Genomic DNA, 17,614 nt, shown 5'->3' on the forward strand with positions numbered 1-17,614 from the left:
GATTCAGTTGATATTAATTTCTGCATGTCTCACTCTACTGCAGACAAGAAGTCTCAACCCAGCACTGTTCCTGCACCAACATCCCCGAGCCTCCCCTGGCCCGTTATTATTGGAATACCTGCAGGTGTGGCCTTCATCTTAGGCACCGCCCTCCTCTGGTTCTACCAGTCAAAACGCACCTGCTCCTCCTCCTCCTCCTCCTCTTCTTCTTCCTCCTCTTCCTCCTCCTCCTCCTCCTCCTCTGCTCTCCCTGCCGCTCAGCGTCTACCCGTGGTCACTCGTGACCGAGCCGGCCCAACGCTCCCCCCTCAGACGGCCAACGGAGATAAAGACTGCCTCTCGTACGAGGAGTACGTTGCTCATCAGCAGCTGCTCCTGGCTCAGGGAGGAGCTGGATTGGCTCCCAAGGTCTACCCAAAAATCTACACGGACATTCACACGCACACGCATTCACACGTGGACGGGAAAGTGCACCAGCATCAGCACATTCACTACCAGTGTTAGCTTCGGTGCGCCACATCCAACTCTTTCATGGACGCATTCACGTGCACGCAGACCCAGTCATACAATGACTCTTAAAGCCTTATGTAAAGAGCAAAGAACCTGCAAAGAGACGCTGTGGATTCATAAACACAAACTTTGAATCATGCAGCTTCTACTGCAGACACGTGTCGTTTGAAGATGGATTTCCTCCAAACATAAGCAATGAAAAATGTGAAGAAAGAAGCCAACCCAATGAGATCTATGGAAAAATAATCATCAAATATGGTTTGTTCCTGGACATTTGAAATACTATTAAAAACATTTCTCTTCACTCTTTTTACACAAATAAAATCTTCTCAGTGGACCTAAAAATACACCTTACTTACATAATATATTCATTCAGGCTGAGTTTTAAAGAGAAATATAGCTCATCTGTGGGAATACTTTTACCCTTTATGTTCTCATTCAACATACATTATGCATGCTTTTAACTTTCAAGCATAAAGCAGTGGACACAACACTGTCAACACAAACTATTAGAAATGATGACATGATGACAACGTCAGTAATTTATGGTAGTATCTCACTGGCAGTGTTGCCAACTCATCAGTAAGGAAAGTTGCCCTAAAGTCCTTAACTAACATCAACACCTCAATCGTAGTTGTAATGAATGCTTTGGTGAGATAAATATTATTGTGGAGGAGAAATAAAAGGGGTAAAAACTCTAAAAAATTATTTAGAACTACACATGAACTTTCCTCTGTTGAATTTTGTTTTTTAATCTCACAGTCCCAACACTCTAAACTCTGGACGAGCAAAAGTGACCTAAAAGAGATTGACAGTCATTTGCTCTTTGTGCAGCCTGGGATGGTCTGAGATGGGGCATGGAGCCACGGTAGCACCCGCTGCTTGTTGAGAAAATGAAGAGATGCATGTTTTCAGGCTGCTCAGACTGCAGCCACGCGCCACTTGGTCGCAAACGCTCAGTATTCAGTGAGACCACAACAGAAAATGTGCCTATTTTCTTGTCATTTTGAGTCTCCAACAGTCGCAGCTCGGTGAGATACTACCTTCACAGTAAAAGCTGTATTTTAAATTTCTTTGTTTTTTTGTTTTTCATAAGCGCTCAGATTATAGTTGTCTGTTTTAAATCAAAACCTTGGGTCAGAGTGGGTTAACTTTTTACAGTGCATCTCAGGCATAAGCCTAACTGAGCCAAGAGAAACTTCGCTGTATCTGCAGATTTGGCAAAGATGATGGCTGCTGGTGTTTGCTTCTGCCGGGCTGACAGCCACTCTCTTCAAAGCCCAGCTGCTGTCTGGGTGCTGTGTGGGGGAAAAAAGTCAAGCTGAGTGACAGGTTGGATCTTTTTAATAGATTGAGCGTAATAAAGCAGTGATGTAACATTTCATAAAACTGTCAGAGTTAGTCATCTTTAGATGTGCTCCTGTTCTGAACCATCTGACTGATGCCGTCATTGGCAGCTTCTTCACTTCCCAAAGAATGGGGGCATTTCCTGTTTGGGTTTTTCTCCGTTCTAGCTTCGGTTGGCTCTCACAGACGGTTGACGAGATCAGCGTGAAGGATATCATGGAGCCTTCAAGTAATTCTTTCCAAATTTCATGGATCTTTGGAGGATCATCAGATATGTCACAGACTCCTTTTAGTCTTTCACAAGATTTAGAGAGCTTAGAAGTAAGAAAATTCATCTGAAATTCTTTAACTTTCGAATGGGACTCCTCTGTGGACAATATGACGTAATGGATTATGGAAAAGTCTTTGGGTATACATCTGTTCTCTACTTAAGTTTAGCTCCACAGCATCTGTTGTCTCATGTTTTAAAGCAGTGGTGTCCAATCCTGGTCCTCGAGGGCCACCATCCTGCATGTTTTCCTTGTTTCCCTGCTCCAACACACCTGATTCACTGGTTAAATTCCCTCTTCTTGTTCTGCAGAAGCCTGTTAATGACCCATTGATTCAAATCAGGTGTGTTGGAGCAGAGAAACAAGTAAAACATGCAGGATGGTGGCCCTCGAGGACCAGGATTGGACACCCCTGATTTAAATAATCACTTGCAGAACATATTTCCAAACCACTTGAAGCTGGGTTTAAAAACTTTTTTTTCTTAATTTGATATTGGTTGGTTAAATATTGGTGCCTTCTGAAAGCATCACACACTAATAGTGCAGCTTTATAAATATTATGACTCAGTTTGTCTGAAAATACCCCCCCCCCACACACACACACACACACACACACACACACACAATAAGTGTGAGGGTATGTACAGTAAGCTTTGTTTACCTCACTATAATGTGTAGTTTGCTGCACATTTTATGGTCAAACAACTTTGATTCTTCATTCAAATTGAGATCTAATTGCGAAAATGAAGTGAAAAACATGCAAATGGTGTCATCAGCTACTGCTTTGAGTGAACTAATTAAAAACGGTATGATTCTCGGAAAACTTGTTTCAGAAATTTACCAAAACTCAGGTCAGCAACTTGCTATTTCCTTGGTAATTATGTTTCATATTAGTGCTAAAATCTTTGAATTAATTCAGGTAACTTCTGGTAGGTGTTGGATGAATCATTTGTGGATTAAATCTAAAAGAAATCAGCTGCAACAAACCCTCAGCACTGAGCTCGTTTCATCTGCCTTTCTTTCTCTCAGGTGTCCATCTTGGTGTTTCTGTGTGTGTTTATGAGTTTGGAAAGAAAGAAAAACTGTTTAAAGGGATTAACTAAGATAAGATTTTGGTTTCAGCTGTTTTCCATTTAGGCGCTCGCTGAAAGATGAGTTCTCTGAAGACGCTGAGACCAAACAATAAAAAATAAACGGTAGAAATTGGATTGATGTGAGACATGAATGAAACTTTACAAGCCATCATTGCTTTTAGTGCCCCTTCCTTAGGGTGGACAGAAAACAGTTTAGAAAGGTGTGTTTTAAGAACCACATGACCGTAAATGACAGATTAAAAATAATCGAGTAACATCAGTTTTTGTTTTGTTTTTATGCCATTTATTTTTGCACAAATTGTTAAAGAAGGACAATGTACAAATATATTTTTATAAATAACTCTTACAATGCTCTTTTTTTTCTGTTGCTTCCTGATATATCTGCAAAGTACAAACCAGAGCTTCTACTTGCTTTTTATTTTTTCCAAGAAAAAACTAATATGATCCCTGTGATGTTCTGTTACTGTGATTTAAAAACACAACATGGATCCAACCAACACTTTAAGTGGTTGTTTTAAAAAATACATTAAGTTTAAGATGATAAATTACCAATGTATCAAACCCTAACTGTGTTTCTTGCAGACTTACCCTTTTCATTTTAATGTTTTATCTTCTCATTATTAACTCTTTTAAGTAAAATAGCCCTCTTATCATGTTAAACCTTTTAATGCATCAAAGCTAATGGACTGCCTCTAAACAAACTGTGTAAATGTGCACTTACCACTTCTTTGTACCTGAGATGAGATTAGGATTGAAGTTAAAGAATAATTTAGATAATTTAGGAGTGCTTTGGATGATACAAAAAGTTCCCGCAACCTATTGGCTCGCAAAACATTGTAAATGCTAAATTAAGACTGAAAAAAGAAGGTGTGTTTCTAATTTATTTTATTCTTGACATGTTTATTTTTCCATATAATTGGGCATTATATTGCATGAATGGATTTTGTGTTCTAGTCATCATGTAAGCTATGTAGCAAATACTATGTTCATGTCTTTGTAAGATACTGTATATGAGCTGACAAAATATACAAATTTTATCGATTTATCTTTGTATCGACAATCTTGTACAGTCCGTCATCATTTAGTTCAAAAAAATATTTTCCCTAAACATTGTAATCATGTTTTTGGTGCCATTAAAATGTGATATCTGACTGATGGTGTCCATCCTTGGCATCAGGTTCTGATCCTAATTAGAGAAACAACAAGTCCACGTCAGTACAGTACCTTACAGAACCACAGGACCGTCCTGCTTGAAATAGTCAAAGCCCCTCAGTTGTGGGTGTTTCATCTGTCTGCAGAGATGACAGATGGACGAGCGTTGCGTGCAGATGGAGGGTGTGAAGGCGCGCCGTCGCCCTCCTCTCTGACTCATTTAGGAGAGGAAGATGATGAAGGAAAACCCCGCTGAGAGGGTGGGGGCGCTGCAGAAGGCTAGAGGTGGTAACCAGAGAGCAACAGTGGATACTTTTCATTTTTATCTCAAAACTTACTCATCAAATTCTTTAAGTAACGTGATGAGTGTTGGGGACAGACGGTCATAATCTATGACTTTCCTTCAAACCCAAAGTTGTTTCATGATTCGTTGTGTCGACACAAACGCAGCATCAGGATTTTAGGAACTGTTCATTTGTTTTTTTAACAAACCTTTTTCCCATACATATCATACTTCTTTCCTTTTCTTCCATCTAAACAAACTGCACCACTAAAACTTAAAGTCAGAGTTTTGAAACAAAAGGTTAAAATCTCCAATTTAAACAAGTACTTTGACCTCATACCTATAAAAATACTTTGGCTGCAGCGTCAACCTGAAATCTACAGGTGACCTCAACTGGAGTCAATTATTAAAAAAAAAACGATGCATAACTTTCTAAAGCTGTAATGGTTGAGTAAGAGTGTGGTGGGAGAGAAATTCTATACAGAAAAGAAAAAAAACTACATTTAAAACATCAAGATTTTACTGTTTTGGAATTCCAGCCATTACAGTTTGACCTTAGGAAAGTTTTTACAAATCCTGAACTCTACAAATGCAGTTCAGCTGGGGTTTTAGATGTGCAAAAGTTCTGAGTCATCTTCATGCTTTCATCCTTAACTTTTAGCTCTTTTTTTGTTTCATTTCATCCATTTGTCTTCGTTTTTCCATGTTCCTCGATGTCTCCTTTGAATTTGATTGACTTGAAAGGAGAAGTAAGAAGATGGGGGGGGAGGGGTGATAAAGAGAAACAGGGAGGAGAAGGATGACACAGAGCTGAGCAGCTGACAGATGTGCTGAGATCACCGCTCCTCTGTCAATGAAAACTGTGAACTAGCTTCTGAACCTCATCGCTCTTTTTCTTTTATTTCCTGAAACTAAATGCACCTCCTCTCTGAAGTTAAACTACAATAATTATTTGGAAATTAGAAAGGAGTGCATTTGAAGACATCGCTAAGTGTTTTATGTTTAAAGTGCAGCGCATTGAATCCCCCTCTGTGTATTTTTGACATCTCCCATGTTTAACTGCGTCGACGCCGGGATTAAAACATTTCCATGAGAGGTCAAGCAAAGAATTCAACAAACAGTCAAAGGAACAATAAACAGAAAGTATGAGGCGAAGGTTTGTGTTACTCAGAAGAGCAGAGATTAGCCTCTTAAAACATACAGGCACGGATTGAGTCTCGGCTGAATATCTAAATAATGTTGGAACAAAAAGCACCAAAATGCAGCTGTTATTAAGACTGGAAGCTGTGTTTAGTTTGGAAACTATTTAACATTAAATCGCTGCTTTTGACCGACAAGATTTTCCATCTTGGGACGAGATGTTTAAATGAACACGTGCACAACTTTTCACAATCAGAACATTTCTTCCTTTTGTTAACACTGGACCTTTTATTCTGGATGGAATAGTTTTCCTTGACAATTTAAAATAATTTAGTAGTGATTAGTATTTATTTTTATTTTAATGATTGTTAACTGTAAATTTTAATTCAGCTACAGTATTTTAATGGAGGACAGATCTTGAGTTGACTTGAAAGACAAGAGTAACAATTTGATGGGGTTTTTTTGTAAAGAATAGCATAAATATAATTAATGTGGTTCTTCTCCAAACTCCTTTCATTTGAATGACTCAGAAACATCAGAAAATTTGCCCTTTACAAGTTTTAATTTGTGTATTTTTATAGTGTAGTGTAGTTATTCAGACTATCTGTTTAAGTTTTTTTATTAGTGTGGCAACAATACGCTATTGTACTACTAAGTTTGAGCAACAACAACTAGTAATAATAATAATAAAAGACTGGGAAAGCTACGTTCCAAATTTTTAATTTATATTTTTTTAAGTTTTAGGTTGTTCTGAATCCAGAGGGAAACTTTTAAAGACCATAAATTATAAAATACATAATTAGGAAATGTCTTCTTTTTTTTTAATTTGTTTTAATATTTGATTTGTTTTTTTCTTTAATTTGCTTTTAAAATAAAAACAGGCAGAATTCTACATTGACTGGTTGATACTGTTTAAATGCAAATTGTAATTTTTAGGGTTTATCTTTTAAAGTTTTAGTTGCAAATTAAAAGAAATCCATGATAATATTTACTAAAAAAATCTTTATAGGAATTTGGCTGCTTTTCTGATAACACAATCAACAAACATCTTTTCTCAAGATTGATTTTTTTTTTACGTTTCTCATTTTTTTTATTTTTTAGCAAGACTTTTTAGGACCTCAGATTGGTTATATCTCATCTGAAACAGCTTCTAAAGGAGTAATCTCATCACAATCATCAGTTTTTCTTCTCATCTTTTGCAGCCCTGATTCCTCAGTTCAGTAAAATTACTGCGTTTTGACATAAAATTGTCCACTACCAGGACACAGGTTCTGACCTTTGACCCTTGACTTGAACTTTATGTCAGGATGTGGTGGAAGGGATCTATTGTGCAGTTGGTTGGTTAACAGGGTGTGAACCAGGAGGAGATTCCTGAGTGTTTGAGTCAACAGCAGCTGTGGTTAGTGATGAAGAGAAGATGCTCAAAGAGCCTTTTAACCATCAACTGGCTTTTCAGTGTGAAAGGAGCACTCAGGTGAAAGGAGTCAGTGACCATGAAGGGCTCTCTCCCGTTCACACACAGAAAGCAAAGCCGGCACACATCTGCTCATCGAAACCCAAGAGATGCCTGCACACACTCACCTGGACAAGAGAAAGTTTAATGAAGTGCATATGCAAACATGGGCACACAGCTACTTGCAAACACAAAAGCACAAATGCATGCATGCATCTCTCACACACACACACACACACTTGCAGATGGGAACAACACAGACACCTGGCTGGCATTGAAACGCCGTTCTGTTTGCATACCTCTCCCTCTCTAGTCATCCTTCACGCAGCCACAAAGCCACCATTAAAACTAAGAAAACAAAAACACAAAAGAAGGGACAACAGGCGGTTTCCATCCCTCTTCCACCTTTCCTCCCTTTCTCCGTAGCTCTGAGCCAAATGTTTACCTTCCCCCTGTGAAAAGAGAGGGACGCAGACAGACATGGTGAGAAAAGAAAGAAATCTGGCTGAGGGGAAGGAAGCCAGGGCCTTCAAAGTCTGCAACAGAGCCGTGACAGAAGCCTCCTAATCTCGGTGTTGTCTTTCGGCCCCTTTTTCTCCCTCTACATCCTGCCAAGTTTGTGTCAGAGTGAGTGTAAGGGAGTAAAAGAGGGGAGGAATTTAACAGTCACTGCGTGAGCATGTGTTACGCAAGCAAAAATGTGCGTGTTGATTCGAGAGAATGATGGAAAAAGAATGGCAGAAGATATGGAGTGTGCTTGAGTGAGAAAAGGCTGTGTATGATAAGGAAAGGCATGAGTAGATGTATGAAGGGAAAGATAACTTTTCACCATCTCTCCAACAATCACTTAAAGAGTCCAGTTTTCAAAGGCAACAGCCAACCTGCCTCAGTTTGAGTGTGGATGGAAGAAAATCCAACTATAGCTCCCTAATCCTCACCTGTTTCTCTGAGTAACAAAACACAATGCAATGCTACACAAAAGCAGACAAAATGAACATAGGTGAGTGTATGTTGTAAGGACATAAATCTGTCTTCGCTGTCCCTTTATAGGCTATAACATTAAAGCTACAAGCAGTGCTTGCATCACCATCGACAAGACTATGCATGCAACCTTCTGAGTGACACTTTGACATCCTCCACGTATCTTCCTGCATTAACATTCACTGTCACCACAGGAATACATGACTGAAGCAGAATATGATGCCATCTGCTGACTAATCTGTTTCACATTAAGTTCAATATTTCTTAAGGACATGGTAGAAACATCTGCTGTTTCAGTCGAACATTCAATTTCAACATCTCTTTCAAGAAGAGACCAACCTGAGATCATCATCTCATCCTGTCATTACCAGACATCCTGTGCTACTTCCTGTATAAAACTGAAATCAGATAAAAATCTTTAAAAGACCTTGACTGACTGAAACGGTCACCTCTTAGTGCTCCTGTGTGATATGTGTGATAACACTGATAAAAAGACAAAAGCGTTTCCTGTTGGATCTTTGTGATCACGTGAGAGTTACAAGTTGGTGCAAACTGATCAGACAGTACCAGTTCACACTGCTCTCCTCGTAGGATTCGATTTGTTTTTGTTAATACTGAGAAACCAAGAATCTAGGATGGACTCCAGGTAGATGAGCTGTGTTTGGAGACCAGCACAGTTTGTAAAACTTGACATTTTGCTCCAACAAAAGCTGTTCAATTTTCATAAAGATGCAAAAAGACTTTCCCAACAGCCTAACAGACCATTCATGAGAACCTATATTTCAAAATTCAACGTCTGATTCAACGTTCATTCAGCATTTGGTACTGATTTATAGCCCAAAGTTATTCAAAGAAATATTAAGTTAACCTCTGTGTGATCTTTGCAGGCCTTGACTCCAGTTTCAGAATCTTGGTTTCCTTCACCTCGACTTTCTGGCCTCCCTGCGTCTCTTTGTATCTCCTATTTCCTCTTTGAAGTCTGTTACCTTTGAGGACCCACTTTCTGGAAACTCCACCAACAAGCTCTACAAGAACCGAACGGCCTGACATCAACTCACCCAGCCTTGTGCTCGTCCTGCCCGTCTCACCACTGCTGCAGTCCTCTCCATCCTGGAATCCTCCGCCCTCCTCTTTGTGCCTGAAACAAGACAATCATGTAAGCTAGAAGTCATTACCTTTCCGAAATCATCATAAATCCAAAGGGAAGATGCTCACCTTCCTTTGTCCGACACAGGTTCTCACTTTTCTCCTGAAGTCCGTTCAGAGTGTTGACGTGTCTCACCTTTCAGTTCTCACTACTCTGGGTTTACAAACTCTTGTTAAAGATGACCATTTTTTGTATTATTTAAAGGTTCTTTTAAATCTCTTTCAATTGGAATCATTTGTTTTAACATAACCCTCTTGATTTTTTTAGCATGCCCATTTATAATGGTGCAACATAAGGTTTGGTCCTTTTTTGTTTTTTTCTTGCTGATTGCCAATCTGATGATGGTGGGGAGTAATACTGTGAAGCTTGTGCACTTCTATGATACTTCTATGATACTAATAATAACTCTTTATATGAGGCTCACTGTGCAAACAATAGAAGAAATACAAAATGCTTTAATCATTTCTCTATAAAACTCACATTATAATCATGATTTGGCTCCAGGGTGTAAGAGACCTGACATTCTGAAATAAATCCTTCCTTGTGGACTTTTAGGGGTGCAATTTAAACAAGGTCATTTTTATCAGTCTTCCATCTTTCAAGCTAAATGTTAAACAGTACAAGTCATTGAGATTACAGATTATCCCCTGTAGGATTACGAAGGAATACTTTCTGAAAGACAAATAGCTCCAGTGTGAAATCATTTAGTTCATGTCATGTCTTGCCTAAAGGGGATTACACTTTACAACACCAAAGGTACAAGACTGAAATGCAGAGTGACAAAGTGTGAAGTCTGAATCAGATTAAGGGAGAAGCTTCTCTCTCTCCCTCATGAAGACACACAAACGCACGCGCGCGCACATACACAAAGTAAAGACGGATGGAGGCTGAGAGAGGTAACAATCTGTGGGAACACGCTGCTGAATAATTACCACTGACATCAGAATAGTTTTCTTTAGCTCTCTGAAGTGGCAGAGCTCATTTGTACAGCCTGAGGCGATGCAGAAGTGGGTGCGTGTGAATGAGCACAGGAGAAAGTAGCAGAGGAAGCAAGATGAACAAAAAGAATGAAAATGGAATGTCTTTGTGTCTGGATTTGTTTTGATATTCTCAAAATGACAAAACAGACACAAAACACATCCCTCATTATTGGTGTGAGAGGAACAGTCCAGTGGATCCCCCACCGTATGACTCTGTTTCTGCATAAGGAAAGGATTATACTGATTTAGTCCTCTTCCAGTCAATGTGTGACACTATGACAGCTTAGGCTGCCCCAGGGTGCCATTTCTCTCTAGGTGGACCTTAAAAAACAGGAAACGACTTCTCACCGGAGCACAGAAGAGGATCAGGCCTACTGACTCTGTACAAAACTTCACACACACACACACACACACACGAGTGCCAGAATGTTGCTTGTACAGGCCCAGAACACACACACGCAGTCACACCTGAGCCCTCTTCAATAGACATTATTCAACACCCTGACAACAGGGGACAATAGAGGCAAAAACGCTGGTCTGCTAAGAAAGAACGGACCTGTCTGAACACATCGGGCTTCCTCGCCATCCGCTTCATCGCATGAGCGTTTCCTTGCTGCAATGACTTCAGGTGATATCATGTTTCTATAAGGATACATGCCTCTTTGTCTTCCCTCGCAGCTGTTTTGTAACAGATTTAAGGGTGAAAAAGCAAGTTGCATAACTAAAGTTACATCCGGCATGGCAGGACTGTGGAAGCTGCAGCTGAGGGCAGTTAACGGAGTTCCTTCAGGACTTGGTAGTGTCCTGTCGACCTTTACGTGTTTAAGCCAGTATGCTTTTGTGCACCACATAATCCCAGTTTATCTTTGCAAATTGAACAGGTGCTGGCTGCAGCGTAGTGAGCCTTTGGGTTAAAGGCTGCAGGGTTCTCTGCTGAAATACTGAAAGTGATTCTTATCATTAGACTTCCAATCAAAGTAGAAGTATTTAATCAAAATATTTGTAGCTGATTAGGTTCAGACAGAGATAAAAACATATATTTTTACTAGTTTATTTGATCATTAGTTTGTGTCATGTCATCAGCACATTGTACATAACAACACATTTAATTGCACGTGTACTGGAATGTACAGAATGGTTAAAACCAACACGTCATGAATCATAAATACCTCTACAGAGAAGTCAGTGGCCATGTTTACTTCTTCTAGAGGCTTCATGATAGTTATCAAATGTTTGTGTTGTTTCTAAGGTGGAGGGCCGACCAGAGAGGACATGGAGTGTCTGAAGGAGGCTGGAGGCTTGAAGATCGGAGACCTCCACCCAGAACTCTGGCTGTATGGAGACTCTGGGGTCATGGGTGTTACCTGAAAACGGCTAGAAGAAAACAGAAAGACCCGTGTTATCCTGTGTTTACAAGAAGCAACGTAAGTATGAAATCCTTTTGTCTTCTTCAGATGCAGATAAAACAATTAGGGAAAATCAGACAGGCACTGGATGTTACTGTCATTAAAAGGCACTATTAGATTTAAAGCTTTCCTTCTTTGTGTTTGCAGTTTTACTTTGGGAACAACTATAAGAAACTAAAACCAATAAAATCACATTTTTCTCTCAAAGAAAGTTGAACACATTTCTCTAATCCTTTTTGAACTGCTCCACAAAAATGCAACAGCAATAAAAAAGTGGTCTAATTAAACCAGTAGTGTCAGAATTTCGAATATCCTGTTTATTTGAAAGAGGAGCGAACTAAGAGCAGATTTCAAATGATCAGACATGAACAGACTTATTATTTTAATTAAACTGAACTGAGATTAAATAGGCCAAAGGAGAAAATGCAGTTTGCAGTTCAGGTGCCACACAGATGAATTCCACAACCAACAACCCTGGTCACGGAGCAGATAAAGACATTTCTCACCTGACAGTGGCAGAGTGGGCAGAGTGGGCAGCAGACAGGTTTTGGCTGGATGATCTGTGAGAGATGGTACCTAAACGTAACACCAAATAAATACAGTTAGAGCTTCCCATGAGTTCTTTTTCTGCTGATGTTTTCAAAACCAGTGTATAAAGCATTATGTTGTTTCTTCTTCAACCACAGGAGCGTACTACATGTGTCAATCGTTTAGCCCTCCAGGCAGACAAGATAAATGAGTGAATCATCTTCACACAGTCGTACAAAGAAGTTGCTACCAAACATAACAAAACACCCAAAGCATGTAAGCACAGCTCTGCTGCTCTTAGCTCTGTGATAAATGGAACATGTCATTGTCAAGCTAAAGCTCCATCAATCAGATTCAAAGCATTTTAAGTATCACTGAGTAAATGTTTCGAAGACATTTTTCTTACAGTAATCAGGCTCTGCCAATAATAATATCTACACATCTCTACAGAAACAGTTTTAAAAATGATGTCACTTTATTTTGCTTTTATAACAAAACTCCCAGGAGACTAAAAAAAGCCATAAATACAACCATTATATGTTCTGGTTTAATAACTGAACTGCTGATGGCATCACAAGCCTTAAACTGGGAACAAAAACACAACTTTCTGATGATTATTTTGGTGCTTGTGGTGTCTGAGATAACTTGTTTTAAAGTACATGTGGAGAGCGATTAGTCTTGAACAGTGGCAAATAAAGGTGCTATTTTTCAATCAAATTAAGACGGTAGTTTGATGACAAACAGAGCAGAGTGCATACCCATTCGTCCCTCCTGAGGAGGCTTGATAATTGACAGTCTAGGCGCAGAGTTGGGCTGGCACACAATAAACAGAGACAGTTAGCGGATTAATCATAAACCTTCATTCCTCATACACCAAATTCTTCGAGCAAATATCAGGATGCTGTAAAACCTTAATAGATCTCGTTCAACACAACAAAGGACTGCGGGTGAAGTAATGGCACCTACCTTCCTGAACAGACTCCTTTCATCCACCTCCATGCTTTCAGTGCTGCCAGACAGGAAAGCACACTTCATTAGTTCTGTTGGGATCGGCTGAATGAACGCCACAGTTGGGCCTTAACTGCTTCCTTCAAGGCATCAGATGTCTATGCACTGGCGACATTAATTTATTCCAAAGTGATGGACAAAAATCACTAATTCCTGAAGTTTGAAGCTGCGTAAAATAAAATACTGCAATTGTTGCCAACTAAATTTGTTTAATCTATAACCAAAATGATGACCATACAGATAATAAGGCTTCAAATAATATCTAGAAGCTTGAGCTGTCCAAACAACAATAACAACGAAGTTGATATTTATATTTACTGAAACTTATTGAAACTAACATTCTAATACATCAAGTCTCTTATGTTTCAAGCAAAAGTAATCATTTACAATAAATAAAGTGATTCTGTTTTGAATATAAAATACAAATCTGGTACCATCTCTGCTGCTGACTGTTAGCGTCTAAAGCCTTATTAGATTTGAAAAGAAAACATTTGGACTAATAAAGCTGACACCCAATCAGTGCTAGCCCAATGTTGCGAATGAAACTCAATAGGGATTCTTCACTAAATCCAAGCAAAGATTAGATTATTCAGCTATGTGTCTGTGTGTAGATAGCCACAGGGCAGGGCAGAACTAAACACAGTTAAAGCTAACATAAGACGTTGGGTTGACCCAGAGATATTATTCTCAGCACAGTAAAATACCTCCTGTATGCTGTTTGTCTGAGGTACCAAGTGAACTAATGGGCTGACGATTGTGCAACAGAGAGGAAGGGTTAATGACCTGAACAGATAAGGACAAAAATACTCACATATTAGTTGTGGACGAGTGGCGTGAGAGGGAAACAGGTGAGTTATACGGGATCTGCAGGACTAAATTCAAACAAGAAACTCTTACAAATACCCTGCAGACTGTAAGCGACAGAGACGGCACAGGTTATGCAGCAGATGGACATATTTTCTGAAAACATGGAATCGCGCCAACAGGTCAAAGAGTTTCTAAAGGCAGACGTTAATTTTTCTTTCTTTTTTAAAACTCGTCCGCTCCAACAGGCTGTACTTTCTCTCTTCAGTCGTTTAAAAGAACAAAAAGCAAGAAGTTTTAACTTGAGCAGCTCACGTTGTTTTACATGAGATGACAAGGAGCACATTCATATATAATCATGTATTACTTCAATACCACAATAATTAAACCATGATTTTAAAATTAAGAATATCAAATCAGAATATTTGTTATTATTTAGTTGTGATAATGATCATTTATGTCTGTCAGAAACACAATAATGTCATTAAATGATGAGACAGCTCACCTGGCTTATGTCCGTGCGGCGTATGGGAATTCCAGCTAATCTGAGAACCAGATGATGGTTTGGCACTGCGTGGGAGTGATAAATAATGTTAAATGATCGTAACACAACAGCGTTCACAGCAGTACAGCTGTTGGTTTGAATCCAACAATGACAGACTGACAGAGGCTTAAAGTACTGCGTACAGTAGCCAGCAAAGTTTGGGCAAAAATCTGAATAAAAAGATGCAAGCAGCTTTTAAATCTGACGCAGCGTTTTAAAACAACTTCTTTGTTTTAATCTTTATTGGGAACGTTTGCAAAAAGCTTAGAACAGCAACCTAAATGTAAACTATATTTGTCAAATTGTTTGACAGATATTTATTATTATGCATTTTTTCTTTTTTTTATACCTTTCACATAAACAGCATTAATTAAAAATGTGGTATTAAATCATTTTTATTAATAAAACATCTTTCACTTTATACTGAATCAGTCCTGGTTGTACAAGTCTCTGCATTTTTGCGTCAGGAGTGACACCTAGTGATGTTTTTGAAAATTGGACTGTAGATGATCTGTCTTTAGTCATTTCTTATTTTATTCATGATCATTATAATCACAGCTTTACAAACATGCAGTAAGACAGATGCTATTTTGGGTCTAAATTGTGCATTGCCAAATATTTGCTGTGTAAACATAGAAGTTTGAGATTTTTCCAGATAGTTTAGTTTGTGAACAGACTGAGAAATAGACTTTAAAGACTAAGCAAGCTGTCTACAGTTACTGTATATATCCAGTGTAGAGTAATAAATGTCCAAAAAGACTTCACCACTGATGCTGAAGAGAGTTTTCCAGTTTAGCAATGTAGGCACTCTGTTCGTTCAGTTTCCTTTAAAAGGAAAAAAACAAATAATAAATCCTCAAAACCTTTCATGAGCTTAGAAACATATAATAAAGTAATAAAACCAAACAGCCTTTACTTACTTTGTCATCTGTTGCCTTTCTTGCTTCATTTTGACAAAAACCTCTTCTAGTTTCTCATTCTGCAGAAAGAAAAAAATAGCTAATAAATCTCTAAAACTGTCCGTCTAACTATGTTTTATTGACATACCTATTTCTGTAACCTACAAATAAAGACAGGAAACAATTAACTCAACCTTCAGGTGCAAGTTATTGGCTTAAAATGTAAAACCAAGCATGTTATTACAAAGCAAAACACATTTTTTCAGCAATAATAAACAATGAAACTCCATTATCTGGCATATAAAAAACCCTACATTCATATTAAAACAACTACAAGATAATAAATGCTTCCCACCCTTTGCTGGTAGTACGTTAGCAGCCTTTTTTGATGTCTTGCCTGGAACGTTAAAACCTGAGGAAACAGATGAAACAATCCTAATGTGAACTATGAAACGTATACGGCATAAAAGAAATATAAGTTACAATCATAAGTTACTGCAGCAGACTTACACACTAAACAGTGTTGTTATTTAGAGGTGGCAGCTGATATAAGACAAGGACATAGGACAGTTTTTATTTGTTTCTTTCATTTAGATGTGAATAAAGAAAATAAACTAACTTTGCTGATTTCTGTCAGGTGTTTTGTTGCCACAACGCTGACATCAGAAAACAAGGCCTTCACATCAGAGCTGCTCTGGAACAAACACAATTCACGACAACGTGATTCCTCAAATTCTGTCTATTCCTGAGCAATTTAACGAGAAAATAAGAAAAGGTGCTTACTTTGTCAGACAGTGGTGACACTTGGCACTGGGAGCTGCATATTAAACATTTGCCTTGCTTGCCTGGAAAAAAACAGGCACAGCGAATACAGTGTATGCTGACAGAATTACTGCGATTTATAATCCCACCACACGATAAAGAAATGCTGAGGCTAACTCTAATGTATCCCCTAAAAGAAATATCACCCAAAGCGCTAAATAATAGCTTAGCTTTGAGACCAAGCAGGCTTTAAATAGGGAACTGATATGCGACTTATAAATATGATCAATGTTTCCCAAATTGGGATAAAGAGACTTTCAAAAATCTTCCTGTATCTCATTAATAGTAATGAATGGTATGGCTTTTAATATGAGAGAATTATAGGTACACAGTGATAGAGGGTGCCTAAATATATATTGCTAAATAGTGGTTTGTGTGACAAAAATAATAAAAGTAAAACAGATTATGTGCAGTATCACTGTTTGTCCAACAGATGTCCCTGTTTACCCACGCTGCCAGCCCAGCAGACAGCTGTAATGTGGGCTGATTTAGTGCCTGAACAAATACAAACATTATTGACATTGTTATGACTGTGTGTTTTTTTGTTAAAAGCCTCTTCTACCTTTGTGATAACAGACACTACAGATGACATGGCCGCAGGTAGTCACAGCCAGTTTGCGCTCAGGACTCGGGGGAAGAAAGCAGGAGTTGCAGCAGACCCAGTAAGACATTTGAAAACCTGAAAGTAAACAAAATTAAGATAATTACTTTCTTATGATCTATCGTGCTTGTGGCGACGAATAAAGCCATGCATCTAAATAAGTCATGTGGCGTTTCTCATTATATTTTATGTAAAACTGTCAGGTAACATTGATCTGAAGCTAAATGCTAATATAGCATTTAGCTAATTAGCATTTACCCACCTAACAGCGATAAAGTTGTACTATAATCAGTGTATTCACCTCCGTACCTCAAGGTAACGTTACCTTTTGGCCTAGTATTAGTTTAAAATCAAAATGTATCCTCGAAAAGTCAGTCCAGGTTACATATTTCTTGTTTAAAATTATATTTATAAGCAGGAAATTCCCCAAAACGTTTCTTCTTCGTGTGTGGCGGTTAGCAAACAACTAGCTAGCTTCCCGTTTGTAGCTACATTAGCTTTCTCAGCTTAATTCAGCGCAAATGCCTTTTCTTCTCACAAAAACATGACCTTTGGGTAAGTAATTACGCCTTGCGCGATAAGAAGTAGCAAAAAAAAAGAAAATGAAAAATAAATAATGCCCTGTGATTTCATTTTAGCTAGCTGA

The 17,614-nt window shown here is 38.5% G+C and overlaps 2 protein-coding genes across 3 annotated transcripts in view; one reads left to right on the top strand and one right to left on the bottom strand.

Annotated features, from left to right (window-relative positions):
- The window catches only part of fgfrl1a (fibroblast growth factor receptor like 1a), a 61,914-nt gene extending 57,542 nt beyond the window's left edge, over nucleotides 1–4,372 (top strand). For both annotated transcript variants that reach the window (XM_017417384.3, XM_017417383.3), the window contains one exon: nucleotides 44–4,372. In XM_017417384.3, coding sequence (XP_017272873.1) covers nucleotides 44–504 — 461 coding nt within the window. In that variant the 3' untranslated portion in view covers nucleotides 505–4,372. The remainder of the gene's footprint in view (nucleotides 1–43) is intronic.
- A 7,057-nt stretch (nucleotides 4,373–11,429) lies between these two features.
- Nucleotides 11,430–17,484, bottom strand: LOC108236649 (probable E3 SUMO-protein ligase RNF212). The gene is made up of 13 exons (XM_017417440.3): nucleotides 17,294–17,484; nucleotides 16,930–17,046; nucleotides 16,329–16,390; nucleotides 16,165–16,239; nucleotides 15,901–15,957; nucleotides 15,567–15,625; nucleotides 15,412–15,471; nucleotides 14,608–14,672; nucleotides 14,110–14,170; nucleotides 13,257–13,299; nucleotides 13,049–13,103; nucleotides 12,269–12,338; nucleotides 11,430–11,730 (listed from the first exon to the last, which is right to left on the bottom strand). Exons 2-13 carry the CDS (start codon nucleotides 17,036–17,038, stop codon nucleotides 11,601–11,603), a joined length of 846 nt encoding a protein of 281 aa, XP_017272929.1. The 5' UTR covers nucleotides 17,039–17,046; nucleotides 17,294–17,484; the 3' UTR covers nucleotides 11,430–11,600.
- Nucleotides 17,485–17,614: the final 130 nt, after the last annotated feature.

This window comes from Kryptolebias marmoratus, linkage group LG9 (assembly GCF_001649575.2).
Source record: "Kryptolebias marmoratus isolate JLee-2015 linkage group LG9, ASM164957v2, whole genome shotgun sequence".
Lineage (NCBI taxonomy): Eukaryota > Metazoa > Chordata > Actinopteri > Cyprinodontiformes > Rivulidae > Kryptolebias > Kryptolebias marmoratus.

Excerpts from the sequence above, each read along its gene's own strand:
- LOC108236649 (XM_017417440.3), bottom strand. The coding sequence starts at position 17,038 with ATGTCTTACTGGGTCTGCTGCAACTCCTGCTTTCTTCCCCCGAGTCCT. Across the intron at positions 15,958-16,164 it reads ACCTGACAGAAATCAGCAAA|GTTTTAACGTTCCAGGCAAG; the intron begins GTTAGTTTATTT and ends CTGTTTCCTCAG. Across the intron at positions 15,472-15,566 it reads GAAAGGCAACAGATGACAAA|GAAACTGAACGAACAGAGTG; the intron begins GTAAGTAAAGGC and ends TTCCTTTTAAAG.